The sequence below is a fragment of the Toxotes jaculatrix genome, chromosome 4 (assembly GCF_017976425.1).
Source record: "Toxotes jaculatrix isolate fToxJac2 chromosome 4, fToxJac2.pri, whole genome shotgun sequence".
Taxonomy (NCBI): Eukaryota; Metazoa; Chordata; class Actinopteri; family Toxotidae; genus Toxotes; species Toxotes jaculatrix.
In genome coordinates this window covers 16,244,533-16,269,888 of record NC_054397.1, presented here as the reverse complement: position 1 = coordinate 16,269,888, position 25,356 = coordinate 16,244,533, and the positions used below count along the sequence as shown (strand labels likewise).

General features: G+C 40.2%; 1 protein-coding gene across 1 annotated transcript in view; it reads right to left on the bottom strand.

Moving 5' to 3' along the window:
* Positions 1–1,209: 1,209 nt before the first annotated feature.
* Positions 1,210–25,356, bottom strand: part of stx8 (syntaxin 8) — a 40,522-nt gene continuing 16,375 nt past the window's right edge. Inside the window, exons 7-8 of the mRNA XM_041036500.1 lie at positions 9,860–9,961; positions 1,210–2,499 (exon numbers count right to left, since the gene is read on the bottom strand). Of these exons, the coding sequence (XP_040892434.1) occupies positions 2,435–2,499; positions 9,860–9,961 (167 nt within the window). The 3' untranslated portion in view covers positions 1,210–2,434. The remainder of the gene's footprint in view (positions 2,500–9,859; positions 9,962–25,356) is intronic.

Genomic DNA, 25,356 nt, shown 5'->3' with positions numbered 1-25,356 from the left:
TAAAAGTGTTTTTGAAATCCACCCCATGCTCATATTCATCTAGAGTGATTCCTACAGTACTGTGCGCTTGTGGATAAGTACCTTTACAGTCCACACATTCTTTTGCAAACGCAATGCATGACTGTACATTCACTAAAAGAACACTGTGCGACCAGTCAGGAGCTGCAGTCTCCCATTGACCTGTCACGTTAATTCTCTTCACTTCTACACTTGCACAGGGAGAAATGGGGTGAATTGCAATCACTTGACGCTGCTTGATTCAAACCACATTGCTCATTTATTTGTATGCAGTTCAGTTTGGATGTCTCCAAGGAATGCGTGGTAAAAACACTGCTCAGGTTTGTAAAAAGCCCACAGAGTATTTGATGTATCATAAACTGGGGTTCCTTTCAGTCCATCCCAAAACACACTGAGCAACACTTTTGATGTTGCAGGTATTTGTTGCTTTACAAAATCACATTTACTATAGCACCTTTTAAAATGTTCCACAGCCCAGGTAACTGTAAAAAAGTGTTTGAAGATCATTTAAAGACACGTGGTTTTAATCTAATGGACTTCCTTCATTTTAAACGGTAATCATTTTTTATTCCACTATCTCAGAAACCTGCTCATTTGTCCAGGAATTTTCTGAATGGACTGAAATGCCTCCAAGATGATGACAAATTAGAAGGGCTTTTTAAAAACCCTGAGAAATCAAAATCACCTGGGCTAAGTTGTAAGATACAAAGTACATGTGACCAAGTTGCTGAAGAACGTCTCAGTATTTACATTTATGGTTTAATGGAGTTTGTCTTTTTTTACTGTACAGTCGATCAAATGATTGTGATTTCAGTCCAACACGATGCTACTTGCTGGTGGCTTCTCCTGTGCTGATGATGACGACGACACACTCACACATACAGTATATTCACATGTTCCCGCCTTCCATTGTTAATCCTACAACATAACGTTAAACAGCAATGTTTTTTTCTGTTTGGCACAATATAATCTGTAATCACACCTCTCTAGTCTGAAGCCTCATGCTGTAAATTTTACATCCGTCTCCTGAGCAATGGTTTGACAAGCTTCCTGATGAAACGCTACACACATACCTGTCAAAGCATTGCTTTGTGTTCATACTATGAATTGTAAATGTTGTTTAGTTGTCACCATTGCAAAGACTTTTTGCAATGTGGTTTTACAATGCGTACTAATATATTATGGTTATTATATATGAATATATTTAATGACACAAGACATTGTGGATTTTATTGTCTTTATCAACCATTTTTTTTTTTTTTTTTTTTTTTTTTAACTTGTGGTTGTTTAGATCGTTGCCATTAAAGAAGGAAATAATAACTACTGAACACACCAACCTGGTAGAACTAAATTCAGATTTTCAGTTCAAATAAACTCTTGTTACATTGAAAAATCATTTGACTCTGTTGCTTTAAATGACTGTTTTTATTTATTAAGTTTTTATGTTAATACTAAGGCAAATAATAGTCAGCTGTTCTACATTTACCGGTTGCCACTTCATAACAAGTACATTGGACAAAACAATATATGCAGATTTCCTGATGGAAATGTGGAAGTGGTACTAGTGTGCTGAGGCTTTGACAAAGGTCTACCCCAGATAAATATCATGTTACAAAACACTATAATCCTCCAGAGTGAGCCCTGGGCATAAATGCAGACAGACAGGAATCCGGGGACTATTAACTGGAAACGTCATTTATTAGAAATTACAAGCTGAACTGATTTACAGGGAAGGAAAACAGCCATGTTAGTAACACAGCCGAGCTGTTTGTTTTGGCCGAGAGCTACTCTATAAACATTGTAAAATCCCTAGACAAATGATAACATTACAGCTGCTGCAGTAATGCATGGGTAAATATAAGTGAGTGTGAATATTGCAAAGCTTGCAGAATAACTGTACCCAGTATTAGCCTCAACCCAGACCACAGACAGACTCATGGAAGAAAAGCTCCTGCTACCTGAGGGAGGTCCTCCTGTTGGGTCAATATCCACCACAGTCCAGGCTAAAAATATATTTAACTCCTTACAAACCTCCAAATAATTAACTGTTTGATGAATTGCTGATTTAATGAGCCAGACATTTGAATAACTATCAAATGAGCATGATTTCCACCCAAACAATACATGCTGTTACCAGTGTCCTTCACCCAAGCAAAAACTTACTGTATAGAAAAAAGGAAATGGTGCTGTTAAAGTCTTCATTTCACATTGCGTTCATTGGACAGTCACCAGTGACCTTTGTGTAAATGTGCAGAACAAGAATAAGAAAACCTGACGAGAGACAGTGTTTAAATGAGTGTTTGTGTCTGTACATGTGTGCAATGTGTATGCAAAGGTTTTAAACTTGCATTCTGCACCAAACTGTCACTGAAGTAGTCGTCCAGCACAGGTCCATGATCGCTGCTGTCCTCATCACCTACACAGGCCACACACCGATCACTACGATGGCTATTAGAAGCAGCACGATCACCACCAACATCCCTGGAGAAGGAAAAAAAGGGGGAGGGGGGAAACAGATCAGATGGCAAAAGCCAAAACAGTCGTACCGACTTGGAACTTCACTAATACACAAATCTCTAATACAAAAATAAAATATCTAAACCATAAATAAATTTGAAATACACATTTGTAACCTGTTTTTAAAGATCTTCAGCAGGAATAGGTGTAGGTGTGGACAGACAGACTAACACGTTACTGCTTTTAATCTTTTAATAAGATTTTTTGAAACTAATAAAAGTGTAGAATAATGTCAAACTAATTCTTTAAGGATTTCATAAGCTAGATATCCAAAAACACAATGTCACAATAACTACACTTGCCAGTATGTCATCTTTTCACAACAAACTTGTTGCCTTGTTTGTTCAACATTTGTGCGCACAAAATAAGAAATATTTAACCTTTCAGAACTTCGGTGGCTTTATACCAAAGACATGCCACTTGTAATTTCAGAGGACTACTGATACTAAATTCTTATATAGTTTATTTAAATGAGGTTGGTATTTTACCATAAAACGTTTTGCCTTCCACTTACTTTGTGACAAAACCTTTGCAGTTCAGCAAATTCTCTCTAACCTTAATGTTGTAAATTTAAATGTCAAGCAGCCGAGGAACTCCAAACCTGATTTGAGACAGACTCCATGAGAAAGAGGGGAATGCAGCAGACACAAGGGAATACACTTGGAAGAGGTAAGAAGCCTACATACCTCACTACTAATTTACAAAGTCCTTGATCTAATGCAAGTCCCAAGTGTTTATGCCCTCGCAGCATATCACCATTCTCCTCTTGATGACTTAATGCAATTTACATGCATTCAACAGCCACAAAAGCCTTATTACCATAGATTGCACACTGTGATAGGCATATGTTTCTGATTCAGCCTTGAGAGGATAATCATTGTTTTTCACTGATACTATGGAAGCAGAGAAAAATGTGCAAAAGCTCACTCACACTTCATCAAAGGGCTTTACCCCCAGGACCTGAAAATATTAGAGTTTTTATTATAGTCACCACCCAGGAAAAAAAAAACTGTTGTAAAATCTAGTACAGGTGGAATTTTCATCTTTAGTATAAAGACGTACGTCTTTTGGGAACTTTGAAGCTCAATTTTATTTAATCTGAGTCCAAGCACTAAAACTCAAGTTTCGCCCAAATACCTGTAGATTACTTCTTTGCTTGTTTGCAGTTTATCCAGATGATAGGCCTTTGTTTATGAAAGACACTTTGACATGCCATGGTCAGAAAAGCACAGGTGTAAATAATAAAATGAATGAAGCCTGAATTCCATTTATTCCTTCAGTTTCACATGACACTTGAATAAAACTGGAGCTTTTCTTACTTTGACAAGTCAAAATATGTACTGTGAAAAATGTGAAATTACCCGAATGTATTTTTTTTTTTTAGCTTTTTGCCAAATTGCTAATTTCAGTTACCAACTTGGAAGTAAGTCTAGAGCCTGAGCAATAAATCACTGGGCCAGTACACTGGGGGATGTTAGCTTATTGAAGATATGTTGTATTGGAGTACATGTTGGCAGATAAGGAACAGGAACTTTTAGCACAGAAATGCCACCTCCACCAGCGAGCACTAAGAAGTTATTTTTCAACATTAGCTGATATGTTGTGACCAGATTTTTTTAAACTCTTAAATATCAATATCAGCACCATCCTCTAAAAATCCAGCGTCAGGCTATCCAGAGTCAAGCTATAAGAGAATCTAAAACAGAACTTGCTATGGAAACAGGACCCTAGAAAATCTTTGGTCATGTTATGGTGATAACACTAAGAATTTAATCAAGAATTGTTGTTATTAAATATATTTATGTCTGTATATATATCTGTATAAATAAATCCTCTATAGGTCATTTGGGAGACATAAGAGAGACGTGGTGGTGGGTGGCTTATATCGTGTGCATCATAAACACTTGAATGCCTTTAGAATGTGGTGGTCCTTCCCTTTGTATATTATATACAGTATATGTGTTCTTTGACCTATACCACAAACTATGCTACACACATATGATATGAAAAACATTCTCCAAAGACACGTTCATCCACTATTTCCCCCACTTCTCCCAACAGAATGGCACAGGAGTGAAGATTTCAAACAACTGCATCTCTGGCTGATCTGAGGCCTGTCAACAGTCCCCTCAGTGACTCAAGTTGTCCATTGTTATTTAGCATGCGGCCGGTATTTTCCCCCGCCTTTCACTTTGGGTTTACATTTCTCTCATTCTTGGGCTCTCTCCTCCTGCGTTCCCCTCCGCGTCCTAATTGGTTGTCTTTCCCACAGGGAGAGAGAGACAGCGCGAGATATAAGCCATGCTGAACTAATTGCTTGCGGTGGTACTGGTGGTCTGATGAAATGTTAGGCTGATGCTGGTTTCTTTGCCAGGATGTGGGGTATGGCTGTAAGGCATCCAGATGTCTTAGCACCTCTTCGGTTCATTGTGCCACTCTCGTCGACTATCTCTTTAGTTTATATATTTATTTTTCTTTAGGTATTTATGGCTTATTGTCGCCTTCTTTGCATTGAGTTAATCCTTTGAGAACAGTGTGTTTTTATTTGAGACGTCGGTGTGCATATATAGGTCCACAGGGCATGCATGTCAGGAGTTATCACTGGTCTAGACAGGACCTCTCCTCCTGATAACTTACACATGTGAGCATAATATAAATGTCAAAGCAGGAACACACGCACAAATAGTTTTTTTGATGGCTCTTTAAAAGCCTCGTGCTTAAAGCAAATACACACACACACACATTTCTAGCAATTATCTTTGTTTGGGTGTAAACGATACTGAAGCAACACCCAGCCCAGATTCAGACATCAGAATTTAATTCAACCTGGGCCAACATCTGTCGGCAACTTCATCTGACAACACCATAGCAACAATGGCAATAAAGGCTGAGCTGTATAACATACGCATATGTTACTGTGGAGTAAGGCTCTCACACCCTCTAATGTCATGCAACAGCCAGTCATGAAGCCACATTAGGCACCCGTGTTGACCCTCACCCTCCTGTCCTCTTTGGACCATCCCTGTCTGCCTCAGTAACTAAACAAGCTACTCCTGACCCTCAGGAGGCCTCCAGAGACTAATGACAATAATGGCGTTTGCTTGCCAAATAGATTAGGGTTCTGCTGTGACACTGATGCTGAGGGGGATAGCTGGTGTCTGCTGACAGACTGACCACCCAGGAGCTTTGGAGGCCAGAGTCTGGGTTCACCCCATCTTGGCAATTTTCAGACACATCAGTAAGACAAATCACAGGGAAAATGAATAATTGGTGAGAGCCCTGGACAGACAGGGACAACCCCTGAACCTCCCTCTCTACTTCTGTCATGCCCCCTGCTTATGGTTCAAAGACAATTTTTGGACAAAAGGCAACAATGGCCTCCTAAAAAAAAGGGACAAAAGTGTTAATAAGGCTAGACCAAAGCTCGTCATTTTTCTCAAAGCATAATTGTGGAGGAGATAAAACTTTTTGGCTTTGAAAATCAGCTGAAATACAAATATGATCACATGTATTTCTTAATTACTGTTAATACAACAACATCACCAGGGTTGGCTTCCTTGAGTTGAGTTCCTTTGGGATCAATGAACTATAGGGGAAAACTCTGACCTGCTGGTGGCGTGAAAGGAAACATCCAGGGATCACCAAAGTCATGAGGATTCAATATTAAAGCCATGCAATTCACTTGGCTGGTCTGACAAGTCAATATTACCATGTTGAGGTAATATAAGTGAGGCTAAAATGTCAGATATTCAGCTGAAACCATATGCTCCATGGTATAATTTTGCAGCGTGAGCCCAATAACTAGGATAAAATTGTTCTAATTCAAAGCCTGGCAAAGAATGAGATGTAAAAAGTGTTTAAAAAATTTATAGATTTCCTGATTCAAGTTTAATTTAACTTGACACTCAATAAAAGAAATCTAAGATATGGAAATATCATTAGCAGGATGTATTATTTTAAGCAAGGCTTTCATCAGCCATGTGAAACATATTCAATTGTTTCCAACAGTATACCATGTCAGGAGTCAATGCGAGAAACAAGAACTGGACTGATAGAGCTCATGATTAAAAAAAAAGTAGACTTCCCTACTGAGCAAAAAACTGGTTGCATGGCAACACCCGAATTACAATTACAGGCTCAGTACAGATACTTGCCATACATCCTCTTCTTCCAACAATGTCAAATGCTTCCCTTCACCAACAGTATCTTTAGATGTTGCCTCTAGTCCAAACAGTGCAAACCTACTTGAGATGCGAACCACCTGCGGGACTCATGAGGTTGCAGAAGTGGCCCTCTACAAACTGAGGATTAGCTCTGTGGAGAACGGCTGCCCAAGCACTGATGTTGCCTGATGGTGGTGGCTAAGCTCTGAGGAACTCACACTACTCTTCAAGAGGCGCTTTGGTCCCATAGACTAATCTGCTACACTAATCCAATCTAACTCAAAACCTCTTCTCCACAATTCCCACCAACATCGGCTAAAACAAGTGCTAATGAGTCCGTGGATCAGGCTTATCTGGTTTTAGAGCATTGGCCCAGCAGTGAAAATTGTGTGTGTGCATACATATACACAGTATATGTGTATATATACAGCATGTGTGTGTGTGTGTGTGTGTGTGTGTGTGTGTGTGTGTGTGTGTGTGTGTGTAAATTTAATCTAAGCAGCAGCCAAACACACTCGTGGCGTTGTTTCTACAATGGAGATTAAACGTTGCTTGGAAAGTTTGTCCCTACAGTGTTGCAGAAGTTTCAAATGTACTCGCACAAACCAGATTTAAACCAGCGGTTTAAGTCTGGAGACTGTGCTGGTCTTCCATCATTTGAAGCCACCGTCTCGTTCTCTTCTTCCAGTGTTTTGAGTCATTATCTTGCTGTAGGATGAACCCCTGACCAACAAGTCTGCTTTCTTCTCATCATTCTAATACCTAAAAGTAACCTAATTCTTTTTTTCTTACCTTGAGCAGTTGACAACTGACCTTTGTGCCCTTTGCACTTATTCACTACTTGACTTGAACCATGTAAATTTCAATAAAAACTGGAAAATAGTGGTTTTCTAAGATTATATATATGACTAAGACAAACGTTTTAATATTAGATGTCTTGGGCCAGTCTAAAAATTTGTTTTTAAAAGCACTGTTTTCTTAAAAATGCATATTTATTTTTGGACTCTGTATGTTTTGTGTTTTTTTTTTTTCACTGATATCTTTTTTTAAAGCCCCTTTTAACTATTGCTGAGTGTAAAATAATAAGGTATTTCAACTTGGGAATTCCTTTAATGCAGTTAAATCAAGGCTAAATCTTGTGTACATTTAGGAGACAGATGTCTCAACAAGTCTGCGCTGTACTTGATTCCAGTATGATTCAACACAATAGATGTTTCACAACACTACAGGCACCAGTCACGCACAGTATGCCACAGGAACCGTGGTTGAGCAATATGTGGGTCCATCCCTTGGTGAGATGACCCTTCCCATAGCTCTGCTTACTCCTCTCAAACGTTCAACTTATTGGAGATCTCTGGTGCACAAACGCTCTCAAAACTGTTTTTCCAATACCTCAAAAGTGCAAATGACTGATGATTCATTTTGATAACTCTACAGTGAAAAGCACTTTTCAGATTTCTGAAAATGTTTGCAGCTTTTAGCACAACTCTGGCCTGTAAAAACTAAGATGCCTCTTTTACAATGTGGCAGCTACCAATAGTTATGTTAAGTATGCCCTCGGCTGTCAAAGCCAGACGTTCCTAACTTTACAAGGACTCGGCTGAGACATAACACCGAATGCCGGCTTTGGATGAGAGGTGGTTTCAAAAATAAATAAAGCCTTAAAGCTAAGGAATTATAAACACGCTGCCATGGAGAAAGAGGAAAAGCCCTCCAAACAATTTGTGGCATGTAGTATTTTCAATTCTTTCTCTGCTTGACACAAAGACGAGTGTCAAACAACTGGGGAGACGAACAGGGGGATGACAGAGAGGAATGGAAAAAAGAAAGAGAGCATTGAGGTGAGAGTGAAGAAGACCATAGGGGAATTTTCCATTGTGTGTGTGTCTATGTGTGTCTCAGAGAAGGTCTGAGACACACACACACACACACACACAATACACATATTGCATGCACAAGAACATACTTAGACACACGCTTCGATACATGCAGGTGGAAACAGTATTGCATGAATGCTTGCAAACAGATACACACACATGCCCCATGAATATTCTTCAGCCTGGAACTGAGGAGGGAGGTGTGGTGGCTAAAGAACAAGTTAAACAAAAAGAAAGACAGAAAGAAAGAGTCCTGATTCTAACACAATATAAGCTCTGGGATCTTCAAACAAACTCACGCTCGGGCACCATGGGGACACGACCAACAGAATGAAGCATTCTGGGGGCTGACCTTCCTACTGCCTGCTCTGCTTCTGTCGACTGCCTGTTAAATGGGTCTCCTAGCACGACAATACAGGCTTTGCCATAGTGACGCTGTCTTACGATTCACTGGGCAAACTGAGCCTGGCTCACGCTCCCACATTCCATAGGTTGGCTTTAGCCAGCTACCACACCTCTCATGGCAGTCGTTTTCCTGTGAGAAGCAATAACCACCGAGGAAAAAAGAAAGAGAAGCCAAGGCTTTTTTGTAAATGACAAAACAAAAGTTAAACAAACCAAAGCAGATCTGTGGTAATGGCGAGGGAGGGCCATGCATTCACTTAGCCTTTCAGAGACTCAACTCAACTCACCAAAATCTGGAGCTGACACAACAGAAGCTGATGACTTGGGGCCTGATTTGCAACCCTCGGCAGACATTTGAGGATTCTTTAAAGGGCTAGTATGAGAGACGCCAATTTAGAAGCCCAGTACACTTTGTTAGCAGGCCTGACAATCCACCCACCATTCACCACCCACATGCTCTGTGCAAAGAGGGCTTGTCCCCATCACCATGAGTTTTTCTGGTCCATTAAGCCCCATTCTTTCTGGAGATGAAGGCCAAGGCAGAAATATCCCCGATACTGCTCAGTGGCTCAAAAAAAATAGATGTGCCCAACAGTACCCAACACGATTGGCCCTGTATGTCAAATACGTATAGTCTAAGTGAAGTGATATTCTTTTTGTCCAACTATATGTCTGACACCAGCCAGAGGTGCTCTCTTTATAAAAGTTATAGTCTGTTAGACATCTGTTCTGGGACCTGCAGAAAGGGCAAAAAAAATAAACCTGGTGTCTGGTAATCATTTATAAAAATTAAATTCAAGGTCACAGATCAGATATCAGGTCTGCTTTGGTTCCCGATACTAGCCCAAGATGCTCCATAGGAAAAGAAGGAAGGCTCACCACAGGAGGCTGACTTTGTGTCCACCAGCTTCACCCTTCGTGTCTCATTTCGAATCCTGTCATCTGTCTTGTCCACAAGATGAGCGAGGTCGTCAATGATTTCTGAGAGACAAAGAAAGAAAGAAAAGAAAGGGAAGAGAATGTTGATAAAGTTAATTCCTGCTCTGTATTACATTGATATCATTATTAAGACTTCTTTCATTTTATTACATAAAAGACCTCCCAATATGTTTTGTGCAATGAAATTACCCTAAATTATAAAATGACAGAACTTCTGCAGAACTTGACATCAGAGCAGTCAACAACTTCAAAAGGCAGAGGCAGCCAACGCACAGACATGAGCGGTGCTGATGGAGGGAGTGGGCTGTGTGAAAGCGCTCCTCACCCTTTCAAATGGTTTCACTACTTCCTGAATCCACTCTGGATTTAATCAAGTCCTTATTGTTCATGAGCTTTTAAGACGCAGGCTCAGACTTCAGGGACTATGCCTGGGCGTCCAAAGAAAGAGAGTGTGTGTCTTGTGTATGTGTGTGTGTTTGGCACTGTGGCTAGGGTCCTTCTGTAGGAGTTCCTGACTTGAAGGTCATCCAGATGGAAGTCTGTGTGATTTGTTAGAGTTAGCCACTGTGTTGACATGCCATCTCCAGAGGTCTGGCCGAACAACAAAAACAGATAACTGCTGAAAGATTTCCAAATTCTTGATTTGTTAAGGTTAGGCACTGAAATGTGATATTGGGTAGAGATAATATTAACTAGGAATTGTGGTTCTGACTCAAAACCCAGTCACAAATTGCAAATGGAAACCCATGACTGACTCCTAGATTGGCTGAAACAAATAAAAACTTATATACTATCATTTTATCCAGTCTTATTTTAAGGTGGTTTATTTAAGGTTTAATTATCATCTTCTTTTCCTGTTATGGCAATCTGTAAGTATCTCTCATCATTCCAGCTGTCACAGTGACACAAAACTACAAATAAATACATGAAATATAAGATAAAAATCATTCAAAACAATGTTGCTCATTACTCGTGCTATAAATCAGAAGATTTATTGTGACACAGAACTCAAACTGGCCGTTTTGTCTCAAGCAAGCGCATCTGGAAATCTAGATTTGTGACCAGTTTTTTTTAATTTCTTCTCCAACATCGACAGTGATGATAGGTCCTGTCCAGCAGCCTTCTCAACTGACAAAGACAAAACAAAACAGACAGAAGTGGCTGAATAATAAAGAAGCCAGTAAAACAGAAAGCAAGGCCGAGTCGAAGAAAGGGAAACTCATCACGGACGCGTCTCAGCCTCTGATATATCGAAGTTCTACAGGAATAGGAAGCTAGACTCTTCCGCAAGCCTCAGCTCAATGCCAAGTTAAAAAGATAGTCCTGTCCAGGAGGGGAACAACCTTTAATTACTTCTGCTATATTGTAGAATAGCACACAGTCTGTACGATCTAAGCTTTTTATGTTCTCAGAATTCTCACAGGTGAGCGATCAGGGTCATCTACTGCATTTGTCTTTGTGAGTACAACTGTCTTTAGCTCTAGTTGCCTTTAAACTGAACTGGTGAGAAAACATGTTTCCTCAACTTGGAGCCATCACTGCTTGACAAGACAGCCTGTGTTTTGGCTGACATCAGGTAATTAAGTTGTATGAATAATTAGAGGAAAGAAAGTAAAACTTGTCAGTTTGGAGAGCCAGAGTGTGAGGGGGCAAGGACAAGGAGATGGGAGACGTGAGAGTGCCGTATGTACAGTGTCTCTGGAGACTCCTACATCATCATCTAAGCATCAGGCAACAATTTAGAAGGAAGAAACTCTTCCTTTACTGGCAGGGAAGGGGTGTAGACACTGAACCATTTGTGCCGCGTGCCACTCCAACTAGTCATAAAGGATGTTTTTGGTTCACTGATGCCAAGTTTCTTGATTCGGTTACGGCCCTGCAATAACATCTTAGTCCACTGATGAATTCCCAACCATGCCAAGATGCAGCAGTGTTAGGACATGACCTTTAACCACAGCTGCAATGAAATGCTGAATTAATTTTTTGAAATAGTATCCCTACAAGGCACTGGCTATTCACATCTATAGTACTTCAGTTCACCCTGTTATTAAGTCATGTTTCTAACAACATAATTCTCAATTTCCGACTCCCAATTACTTTTGCTTCCATGTATGACAGCTGCTGACCCTGGCTTGGATCTGCCAGACCACATAGAAGGCCCCTGTTTCAGGCCAGGATTGTTTATTTAAAATGCTATTACACTGGATAAACCTTCAAAGCCACAGTGTGGGAGAACATGGCATGAGTGCAAATACATGCGCAAACATTTCAGTTTACATGTTTGCCAGTTGCTTTAAGGTACGTTAAATTATGCTCATTTTGAGTCTAATGCACAGTGGACAATATGTTGCGCTTCCTTTAAATCTTAATTTACAAGTGCCGCGACTTTGATTAGTTGGAAACAAATGGAAATGTGAGTTCTGATTATTTTAATGGCCTTCATTATAAAATCACTGTGGTGACTGACAGCTTTAATCTTTGGAGCTTCAGGTTCCTAAAACTCAGCACTTCAAATCATCTTAAAGCAGCTTATGAAGCACATTCTTCTCAGTCGGCAATTAAAAAAAACAAACTAACAGTACAGTGGTATCATTTTTTTTTTTTACCTGACACAATTCTAAACAAGTCACAACAAAATGCTGTCTGCACTACAGACAAAACAGTAAGTATATCATGTCATCAACAGTTATGTTAATGTTGTAAAAACATAAAATCTCACTTAAAAAAACTACTTTTAAAGTGCTCCCTTCCTCCATAACTTCACAGAAAATGAAAATGTGTCCAGGATCTATAGAGAGAAAATTAAGAGCTTTGTCAGCCTCCACTGTGGACAGTGAATGAATATATATCAGCATCCTAATAAGCTGATTTCTTTGGCTGTGGAAGAACTCGACTGTGCACTTGATGCAATGCTGCTAATTATATCGTACTGCATGTACAACACAAGGCCATTAGCAAGCACTCTTTGGAACCAGGGACTCGTTAACATAGTCTTTGTTGTGTTCTTTTCACAACAAACAAAAACAACAACTGAAAATTAGTGGGCGGTTTCATGAACCGTCACTGTGAAAACAGAAAACGGTTATTTGGCAGCCAAGAGGCAGAGCTATTAATTCAACAAAGATATAATGGCAGACAACCAATTTTGCAGGGTTTTTTTTTTTTTTATGCACGACTATGCAATCTTAGTTCACTTGAACCACAGATGGGGCCTGTCACAAACACATTCAGCAGCACTATCAGAGGGCTCTGCAGGTGCTGTTGCATAAAATGAGGCGTAGAATATAGATTCCATGTATAGTAGACTGTGTGACAAACTGAGACCACTTCAGTATGGCCATATGTGGAATAAGGTAGCATTTCTATAGAATAGATATGGGAGAGTAAGCGTACATGCAAATTCCATTTTGTCATCATTGTACCTCGCCTCTTCTACAATACGGAGCTACCAGGGCACATGTTCCTGTGTTAGAATGTAAACACTTAAGCTGAAAGAGATAGGATAACACCAGATCTCTATTCTGTTTCTCTACTTCCAGTAGTGCCTTTTTTATTCACACCAAAAACAATGTATGTAAAACCTAGCCCTTCTGTGTAGAGGCTCGTGGACCCTGGAGCACACACACCAATAGGAGACAGATGTTGCTCTTGTATGAAGTCACCTACTCACTCGTGCCTTTGACTTTCTGTGTAATCTCAGCACCATTTCATCTCTGCTCAAATGTTTTGCATCTTTTTTTAAAGTCTTCACTTCACTCTCAGCTGAATTTGCACAACAGCTGATTTGTATATATCAGTACAGTTTATATTTTATGTAACTTTTTTCACTTACGCTCTTGTTAATATTTTGTAAATACTATTATTTATCTATTTTATTTTACTTACAACGTTTTGTATGGCATTCTGGGTGAAGAGCAAAGTAAGAATTTCATTGTACAGGGAAACCTGTTTCCTTACTGTGCAAATGACAATAAACCCTTTGAATCTTGAATCTTGAATCTTGAACCATGGTACAGGCACCTACTATCCTCAGGACTGGGTGCTGCTAATCTGGACTAAATGATTATTATGTGACCAACACATGAATTGGAAGAAAAATACTGAATGGATTTTTTGTTTTAAGTCATTTGCAGTTTAAGGATACCACTGGGCAGATGTAGCATTCCCACTTCATTTCTGGGTGTTTACAGCATACCCACCCATCAACCTCATAGCTGGACTGAAGGTGTCACACAGACACAATATTTCCTCCAGCTGCTCTCTCTTCTTGGCTCAGCTCTTGTAATGCGCTGTATTATATTAAAGTAGCTGGAATTAACTTTTGACCATTACCCACAGCTTATGACCATTGGAACGCAGATCAACCAGTAAACCAAGAGCTTCACCTTCAGGCTCAACTTCCTCTTCACTATGCTACTGACGTGGTGCCAATCCATCTGCTGAGCTCAATCACCATTTTCACCTTACTTATGGACAGGAACCCAAGATACTTGAACCCCATCTCATGGGGCAGTTATTCGATTCCAACTCAAGTTTTCTGACTGATCACTATGGCTTGACTTGGAGACGCTGACCTGCTTCACATTCAGTGCTGAACGTCATGGTGATGTAATCCTAAAGGTACCATACCGGACCCTCTCTACGTCTCTGCTTCACCTCGAGATTCTGTCCGTGAAAATCACAAAAACAGAATCTGGGACAAGGCGCAGCCCAACATCCACTCAGAGCATGCCTTACTCTCGACAAAGGATGTGACCACAGCTCTGACTCCAGTTATACAAGTACTAAATGACTCATAGTAATGGCCCTGGTTCTTCATACTCAGTGAACAACAAAAGATACCACAGGAGACAGGGTGATAAGCCTTCTTCAAGTCCATCCACGGACTGGATCAGCAAACTCTCATAACCCCTCCTGTCTCCTTGCAAGGGTAAACAGCCAGTCCACCAGGATGGAATTTGCACCGCTCCTCCTGATACAGAGGTTTGACAGCTGGCTATAGTCCTCTTAAAAATTGATACCACCACCTCAGTCTGCCAGTCCTGACCTCCATGCAACCCTGAGGAGAAAATATACTGGCTACTAATACTAAGTGGCTAACTATTTGGAGAAATCATGCTTATGCACTAAACCTGCCTGTAGCTAGATATTGGATGATGTTGATGTTTAATAGGTCATGGTACCAATAATGTTACAAGAGATCAATGTTTACCACTGTATTAATAAGTACTCTGCCAGTGAATATAACAGTGACGTGAAACAAGGTCATAAGCGCTGTGTTTTGTCATTTTTGTTTTAGTTTTATATTATTTCAGTTACCTTTTGCCACCATATGCCACAAAGTTTTACCATTAAAGTTTAATTACTACGGTTTATACGTAAAAACTTTTACGTAAGGGAAAATGTAATCTGCAGACACCGATAACACTAAAAACACATACACACACACACTCACACTCACAGCAATAACAATGGTCTCTTTTTCCCTCCAAGCCCAGTGATCTACAGAGATTTTCTGACAAGTCAAACTTCCTTGGAGGAGTGCACCCTCTTCCAGGAGCCCAGCTCCTTTATCAGAACACACAATGATGATAGCCCACCTCAGTGAGCAATTAGTGGACTGTCTGATTCGATTTAAGAAACAACAAAACAAGCCAGATCCAAGGTCACGAAGGAACAGTAGAGCTGTGATACACTGTCCAGACCTACAAAGGCAAGTGGGAGACAAGGATAGTGGGGAAAAAAAATTGTCAGGTCAAAGCACGGACAACAGGCAAGCCCAGATAAGACTTGTGAATGTATGTTGCTCATTGGGTTTTTTTTTTTGTTTTTTTTTTTTGTTCGCTGATTAGAAAGATGGGAGAGTTGCAGAGAATGAGAGAAATCAGAAACAGAAATATGGAAAAGAACAAATCAGTGAGAGAAATACAGTGCTCGTGTGTGAGTGTAAGAGTTAAAGGTGGAGATTCAGATTCAGGGATTCGGAAATGTCGCATCCGGGATGGAATTTCCTCTGGTCTTATCTTTTAGGTTGAGATTCTTCCCGAATCCAGAGACATGTAGCACTCCAATGCCCCATGAGTATGCAATCAAGACAGTTAAGGATCCTCACCAATTCCCTTTACAGATATTTATTACACCCTTTTGCGGAAATGCAAGTCCAGCAATAGCCCTAAACATCCATTTCAAAGCAAATCTTCACATGATATTATAAAGCCGAAGTCAGGCAGCAAATATGATGCTTGGGAAGTTTGGAAGCTGGTCTCTATTTTAATGATTAAATTCCTGTATCCCAGATCTATACTTGCCTCAAGCCTCTGATTTGCTGACTCATATTTGCAGAGGCTATAGCAGCGGTGGTTTTGGTTTGTATGTGTGTGTGCATGTGGTGGAGGCACTACCATAAACAGTGACACCCCAGCGTGGCTCCAGGATGTGCTGTATTAACTCTGTGTGTTATTGTAGGACTCATTCCCAGAGCGGGCACAGCGCACAGAGAAAATGCTTGTTTTCTCTCACCGATTTAAACGCAATCTGACTCAGTGGGGCTAATTCTGTTGTGCTTATTCAGGAGATGATTTCTCCTGAGGATATGGAGAAAGAGGAAAGTAAAGACAGACAATTTTTTTCATTCAACCCTCCTCTTGTAGCTCTTGTTATAGTGCAGAGGGGGGGCTGACCACAACTGTTACCAATTGGCCCTGGTGTGACTGACTGTGTATAGAGGGTAGTGCTCTGTTGCCAACCAAAACACACACTCTGGATGTAACTGGAACTTCACTTGGCACACACAGAGGCACTCAGCATGATGATACAACTCAGGGCAATTATGGTATTTACAAGAAGTTGCACAGTCTTGGAAGAGTTTCTTTCAACTTATTTCTTTTTTTTTTCCCTTCTGCTCTGGGCTGCTTATTGTAAACAAACTCACCCTGAGGGTCTGTGGGAGGTGAGGATTAGGGGGGAGTTTCAGTCAAAACCTCAGAGTTTTACCAGTTTTTAAACCGAGTGCAAAACCCAACAAATCATTTGAATATCTGCCAAAAAAAAAAAAAAAAGAACTGAAATGAAGACAAAAAAGGAAATGTGCGATTTCTGTCTATGGAAAACCAACCTCAGTATAGAAATAATCCTAAAAATGTGTTTGGCCAATCTGACATGTTAGGAGTGAGGACACATAAACACAGCCACTCTCTTCTCCTAACAATCCTCTAGCATGACAATAAAAATGTCAGTTTATTTATTCATAATGGGCTTTCTATTATTGTTTAAATCTTCACACTAGTGATGGATACTTAATGGCTTGATTTCTGCTGTAGTGTCCAACACTAATAGTTCAGGAAAAGCCACTATATTTTTCAACTAGAGGCCAACCAGTAATAATGTGATACACTAGAAATCAGCAAATTTTAAATAACAGTTCTCTGAAACACAATAGGAATCTGATGCAAAGAACTGCCCACGCAGCAAAAGAGAAGGGAAATGAGCCTGAGATATATTACTGCTGCGGAAAACCATGTAGGCTACAAGGAACATATTATACATGTAACAAAAATATTATTTAAAAATTAATCACAGTTACTTGCATACCTGTATCAAATCCCCTAGAAATGGAAGAGGTAATATCTTTTATATATATATATATATATATATATATATACACACACACACACACACACACACACACACACACCTACATCTATACATCTATACATCTACATATACATCTCCATGCAGTATGTCTTCTTGGCATCCACCCCGTTATGTGCGGATTTTGTACACACATGTGCTGGTGGAGGTTGTGAGGACATTGCCATACACACAATTTACCCTCTCAACATCTGGCCCTCTGAAGTGCTAGGCCACATGTGTACAGATTAGTCTCACTGCTGGACATCCTCAGCCCCATCCTCCAAATGGACTGACAGGCTCCCCTGGTCAACACGTTAGGGGTAAGATATCCTTTATTGCATCATTAGACATTTTCTCCCTTCAGGGTAGTGTCTGGCTGAGTGATGATGAATGTCTTGCTTTATGTAGCTTATACCATGGCTACACTTCCCAATGATCAAAATATAGTGTTTTCATTAGTATTGTGCGGCATCGCGCTCGTTCAATGAAAACTTTATTTTGGCGGGGTCTTTGTCAACATTGGAATGAATTTAAATTTACTACTCCAGCAGGCATAGATTACTGATAGCTGCAAGAAGTAGCCTTACACCCCTGAATATTCACTTAGATCAGTATTGATGCTGCTACATCAAGGCAATGCACTTATTTGAATATCTGACTGCACACTCTCCAATGTATTAGAATCAAATATTCCCACTGATAATGGTATAAATGCAAATATTTATGATGAACTTGAAAACAGAGCCCCTCACACATGTAGTGTGAAGTCTTGCCACAAAACGTAATGACAGAACTATGGTTTTCCTAATGTGAGGACTTGTAATGGAAGCCAAGTGCAATTGATTACACAAATATAATGCATTTAATAGGTATAAATATACCAAAAACCTGGAACAGCAGTGACTGGCCACCTTGACTACCAATACATATGTGGCCTCCACATTTCCAGCCTTAATCCTAACCATTTGTGTGCCAATTTGAAACTGAAACCGGCTGTGTGTCTGCGGACAGTTTCACCCCTCTAACCCTGCTACGTTTACCCCAAGATCCATCATCGCGCATGATGGACACCAGAGAGAATGACAGCTGATGAATGACTTTCTCAAGGTTGAACCTCCATTTTAAAGAACGCACTTCAAAGAAAGGCACATAAAATGAGAAAAAAAACCTCCACACTAGTTGAGTTTTAGCACGTACAGACTATTGGGATTGTACTTGCTAGACTCCAAAGAGAAGGTCCATGTGAATTATGGGAATGTAGTCCACCAGCATTCTGTGGGAGGAGGATGTTGAGTTTCTCCCATACACACATAAATACATGCATGCATGTACATATTTTATTGTAATACATGCTTTTCAAGGTCCATAGCCTGACAGCCTGGGATTCAAACATGGCACTGTCAAGATACAGAGGCTCAGCAGAGTTATATCCTAAAAATTTAAAACATAAAATATTATATATTTTGATATTTCTTTTATATATTCCTTCCTTTCTATAGTTAGCCGTCCTGTGATGCTCCAACACATCGCTGGGCTCAGGCAAAATATTTCAATTTATCCTTGAACAGAGGAAGTCTGGGCATTTTCAGGAGCAGTGCATGGACAGAATACTACTGAAGCTTAAACAACCTGGGCACTTCAAGTCTGTAAAGACTGGAAATGAAATCCATACTGTGCATATAAAAAAAAAAGTGACAGTGAGTCACACTGTCATTTTATGAGACTGGCTGAATAAAAACAAATCAGAAGAATAAGACACGTCGAGACTGTTAGGCATTTGTTGACCGTGACAGGGTTTAGCAATTGTGAGCTCGGGCTGTTCAAGACAGTTTGATATACCATCGATATAATGCACACAATTAATACAGATAAATAAACAAATCCTTGACAAAAGAAAAGAGTAAAAGTAATAAGAAGAATTTATGCCACTTTATCTGCTTTTCAGACTGAAAAGCAGATAAAGTTCTGTGTGGGGCTGCCTGATTAACCAGCATCCATGAACAGTGAATGGAGTGAACATGAATTGTAGTTACTAGTGTGTCACATACAATTAATACACAAATGATCGGCCCTGTCATTTTAGGATTAATGAAAACAAGGGTTTAAAAATGTAAAAAAAAAATACTGTGCAAAGACCAACAGCAACGAGGAGAAGTCTGATCATTCCTAGGCTTTCTGCCATTTTCCCTCTTATGGCCAGGTGCCACCGAACAATGTGTGCGTGATGAGCATGAGGGTGCCAGCAGCAGCAGCAGTGTGAGGCAGGGACCACCCTGTCACTGGCACAGCACCTCCAAACCAGTCGCTGTTACACTTCATCACTACCATCACACTTCATTAGCAAGGACACCCAAGAGGGGGTGACATACTGAGATGCTAGAAACTAATGAAAAAACTGAAACAGAACAGGTTTGATTGGATGAGATGCTTACAACATGAAAACAGTTAAGTACTTATTGGACTCGAGCACAGTTATCAGTCAATCTACCGTGCAGCCTGGTTACTGTGCTGTCCTTTAACACTAAAGACTGATACCCACATAAAGTCTATAAAAAGTAATTTTAGACATTCATGTGATAAGAAGAGACAAATATTCTGACAGCTGGTATACTTAATATTTAGTCATCTTAATGATTATAAATCAACACGACATGGGTTTTTTAGGGTTTGCATTAATTTGATAAACTACATAATAACATAAGTTATGTTGTTACACTTGATCAATTACACTTGTTATTTTTGTTAGGAATATCTGGATTATTTTGTTATATAAATCAGAATTGCAAAAAAAAATTAAACACAAAAATGTACAATATTAACTCCTATAGTCCATGAAGCAGGTGGTGGTGTCCATTTCTTGAACATCACAATGATCTAAAACTTTACTCCTGTTTGAATTTAACCATGTAGAGGCATATTTTAATAATATTGTAATATTGCATATCAGTTTTCTTGATTATAACCGAGGTGTAAACAAGTTAAAAAAAAAAAAAAAAAAAAAAAAAAAAGGAGAGAGACCAAGAATTTCTCACTAACTGAACAACTGCGTTTTAATTGAAATAATCTGAGTCTAATAACTCAACATCCCCCATGGTGAGCGGAGCTTCCCGGCAATACGCAGGCTGGCCTGCCAACTGACTGACTGATTGAGGAGTTATGGAGGACTTTGATCTTCATGCCAGACCCTGTTTCACTCATAATGCACTCACACGCATGGAGACATGTATGCTCTCACGCACAGACGCTGACACACATGCATACACACTCCGGACAGATAAGCACACCCCAAATAGAGAAAAGCACACACACACACACACTTGCACACAAGAACACACACTTCCCGGATGTGACACACTTCCGACAAGTTTTTATATCCTAAACTGAAGAGGATTCATCTCCACAGTGTTAACCCACAGTGCTGTTCAGAGGGAGAACAGGAGCTGTAACAAACACAGAGCTGTATCACCCTTGATACAGATGTTTTATTGTGGAAAAGAGAGTTCAGGGCCAGCAGGTATTTATCTGCTGAAGATCAGTGGAGATGCGGAACATGAAACATCACCATGCTGTTGTTCAGCACGGAAAATTTGCAGATAAGGTGGGGTCAAATCTGGACTTTACTTTGGATCATGCACTGTGCATGGGTGTCCTTTTGAGAACTCTGTCAATATGGATCTTAAGTTCAAAGTCCTAATTAGTGGCACATCAGATAGAGAGGTCTATTAGCTTGAAAACAATAAGAAGCAGATTATAGAAAGATAACAAGCGGGTCAAACAAACCTCCTAAAGCGTACTTCAAACAAAATTCAAGTGTTACGATGCCTTTGAACATCATCACATCCAGTCATGGCAGTATAGTTTTATGGAGACATCAAACTGTTGTTTAGAAGCCTCACGAGATTGCAACACTTGCAGCTGAACGGAAATATGTAATGTAAAAGTCGGAGTAAGCAAAGAGAAGGTTATCGGTGACAGTTGGTGTGTGCAAGAGAGTGGAGGGAAATGTGAGGAAGTGAATCATTTGGTGAATCAGGAAACATGGTGATAAATACAAATCCAAGCTCTACCTGTACGAAGTGCTTTACATTACACATGAATCCCACAACCTGTTCTTACCACAGCATCAACTATCTCTGTCAGTTGTGAGCAATTTCCTGTTTGTAGTGCTGATTATGTTTTCTCCTTCCAACACAAGAACTATTACACACTGATGCCAGTGACACATTGTTGAATTTGCAATCGACAAAGACAAAGGTGGGAACACCTGGCACAAATGTTCACTTGGTCACTTGGAACATGACAGGCATATAATTGCTGAAAATCTCAGTGAGTATGCGGTGGACTTAGGGTAATTGCGCTCTACACATGGAGGCCAGAATAAATGTTTGGCCAACAGCACGGCTGAAACAACTTCCCATCCTGAGAGGAAACAGCCTTCCACACAGCATGTGGACAGCTAGGAGCGGTGCACTGTGCTGAGCAAACAGCGAAGCTATGATGCAGAGACCACATGCTACACATGCTCCGAGAAACATAGCTGGATGCACAGACACTTAAACACAGAGAGTAAAACCACATGCATACGCACAAGACCCATGAATGAATTGACACACACCGACAATAGAGGACAAGTCTCATATACTGCAGTTATTAAGTCTGACAGTGCACTACATGCTGCAGCCATTTAAACAGCTGCACCTACAGCTGTCATGTAATTACCCAGCTTCTCAAGTTGATGAGCGAAAAGGAGGAGGTGCTGATTACTGGAGGAAAGAAAGAAGAAAACTCCTCAAAGGAATTAAACAAATTTACAAATCCTGTGTGAGATCCTATGACTCCGTCTTCATCCGCCCTAAACTTGGATCATTCCAACAGCACAACACATCTATCCCACAGAAGAGAAAGCTCAAAGACATGATTCATTTCATTTGGTAGGAGTAAACACCGAGTTTCACTAAGGACCACAACTGGTGTGCCGCCAGTGCCTCTGCTGCCCACTAGTGGGTTCAGGTGTGGGCTGCATAAAGAAGCAGAGATGGACAGCTCTTGATTTTAATTTATGGCCCTTCAAATCTGAATTCAATTTAAAAGTTTGTGAAAGAGAATGACTCACGTTTAACTACAATGACTCTAACAGCTTTTATTATCAAGGTTCTAATCATTACAAGTGGGCTATACTGGGTGTAGAAATAAATCTCTTACAGGACATCCTAAGGTATGTATATTACTGCTGAAGAATTCATGGCAGGAATGGATATACTGTTTGCCTTGTCATTTGATTATTTCATGTAGATTACCTTGGAACACAAACAAAAATGGCACAGTATTCTGAAATGTCCCACAAAATAATATTTAAATATATGCATGTTATATTAAGTATATATACGTATGGGAGTGTGCGTGTGTGTGTGCATATTCATCCTCTTGAGTCTGAGCAGAGAAAGTCTATGCCCACACTAAAACACAACACAGCCTGTCTCAAATGTGTAACAATAGCAGCTTGGAAACGGGAGACTGGTATTAAGCCAAGAGTGAAACAGATGAGAATGATTCACATCAGATCAAAAGCCTTTTTTTTTTTTTCAAGGGGCACATGTTTGTTCAAGCGGCACAGAGCTGTGCGGCCCTTATAACACATAAAACAGACATCAACATTTTACACAACACAAGAGGCCAATAAAGGGCCTCTCGTTTTATTTGTGAGGCAAACCTCGGTTTAAAAGAGTTGTTTGCCTTTTGTCTAAGGGGATTCTCATCCTCAGTTTGATCTGCCGATTGTGTCTGATTGCACACATGGAGGGTTATCAGATAATGGATTAAATGGATGGGACATAAAATAATTCCCACTTGAAAAGTGACACATTTTTACAGCCTGATTAAAGACTTTAATCACTTTCCAATGGATTAAATATTCACAGAATCACAGGTTAGGTGGGTTAGGTTAAGCTATTTCTTTAAAATCCACTTCTATTGAATATCTCTCCAATGCAGTAACAATATATATGTTACATCTACAGTTACCTGTGTAGATATTTTCATCCCCAACCACAGTAAAAAACACTAGATACAGTATATAGAAGCTGACTGAACAGTTATCATGCAAATCAGCTTGTACTAAGCACACAAAACAGTCCTCAGACAATTTGTGGTGAATAAACAAACACAAATGCATGTAGGTAAACAGACTGCACAGGCTGTTGGCGTTTGGCGTTCATGTGATTGCAACAATTGTCATTTGCTGCCTTGTTTGAAGCAATTTGTTACCTGGATATTCAAAACTGCTCTATAAATAAATATTCCTTCATTTAAAAATCTTTTTTAAACATTTACCTCTGTCCATTCCTGTCTTTACAGCTCAATTAAAAGTTTTTAACTGAGTTAAGTAAATTTGCTTACATCATTTCTTATATACTCTTCTCATTCTCTCAACCCTTACTTCTCTCCCTCCTCGTCCTCACAATCTCGCTCCCTCGCAGCGAGTCCCTCGCTTTACTGTCTTTGCACAGTGCATCTGTAAGATTAGCCCACCCTGCTCTTTACCACACTCCTTTTGTGTGTGTGTGTGTCTCAATGTGTTTGTGTCTGCGTGTGTGTGAGGTCCTGCACTGACGTCTACCTCGACCTCCATCCCATCTCAGACTGGCCAGTGGCCTCTACGCTCCTCATGCAAATATAAATACGGCCTGTGTGCCAATCACAACCTGACAACATGTGCTTGACATGTGGTGTACACTTTCAGTACAAACACAATGATCTCACACTCAGACAAGGCACTTACACTCTCGAATATACACACTGAGTTGTGTGTGTCTGTGTGCACTGAGATGAGTGTGTATGCTGCTAAAGAACAGATGTATATATGTGCACTTGCGCACACACATAAACACATAAAAATGCCCGGCCGATGAAGGTGCAATCTTCCCCCTGTGCTTAAATGGGAACCACGTGCTGGCTCTGGGTTGAGGCAGACTTCGTAAAGTAAGTCCTTCCACTCATTATTTGGGATGACCCATGCTACCCTGAGGCTGAGGGGAACGCAAAGCAGCTCTGCGCTCGCCGGTCCTTTGAACGTGGCCTCCAAACCGGAGCGGTTAGCAATTAAATAAACAGAGGGGGAGATTTGTTCCCGCTGTCACTTGCGTTAGCCAAAAGGAACCTGCCGGGCCAAGCCTGAGTCAGTCTAAGGTACCATTAAATGGCAGGGAATCCTTTGCCCAGAGCCAAAGGAACTGGCAGCTGAAATTGTAGAGGTTCCCAACCACCAATACCACCAACACATACAGCTAATGTGCTTCCCCTGGACAATCTGCCCGCAAAAGCTCTCCAGGGAAAAATTACAGCACAGTATCAACATCAGTTTGCCGTTAAATTGTACACATACCACACGCACTAGGCAATTCACCCTCCCAAAAAAAACCCCGTAGCAGTGGCTTGGCTGTGCAAACAAAATGTAATCAAATCATAACATCCTCCTCCTGAGCAGGTGATCCAGTGAGGTAATGCAGAGGAACAGTGGACACTATAATATCTGTTTCACTTCTGATTCTTCATATTCTTTATATAACCGATGTATTTCGACGTGCCATCATGCTACTGGCCATCACAGCGTGATGGAAAAGTTTTTGATCCTATATATTTTTAACAGTAATAATGCAAGATTTTCCAAATGATTCCTATGAGGACAGCAGTAACTGTGAAGCAACCAGACAAGGTTACATAAAAGGTTGTTTTCTGTGACTACATTTGTATGGAATATTAGTCATTTCATTATGGAGAAGCTGCAGAACAAAACACAACAAACATTT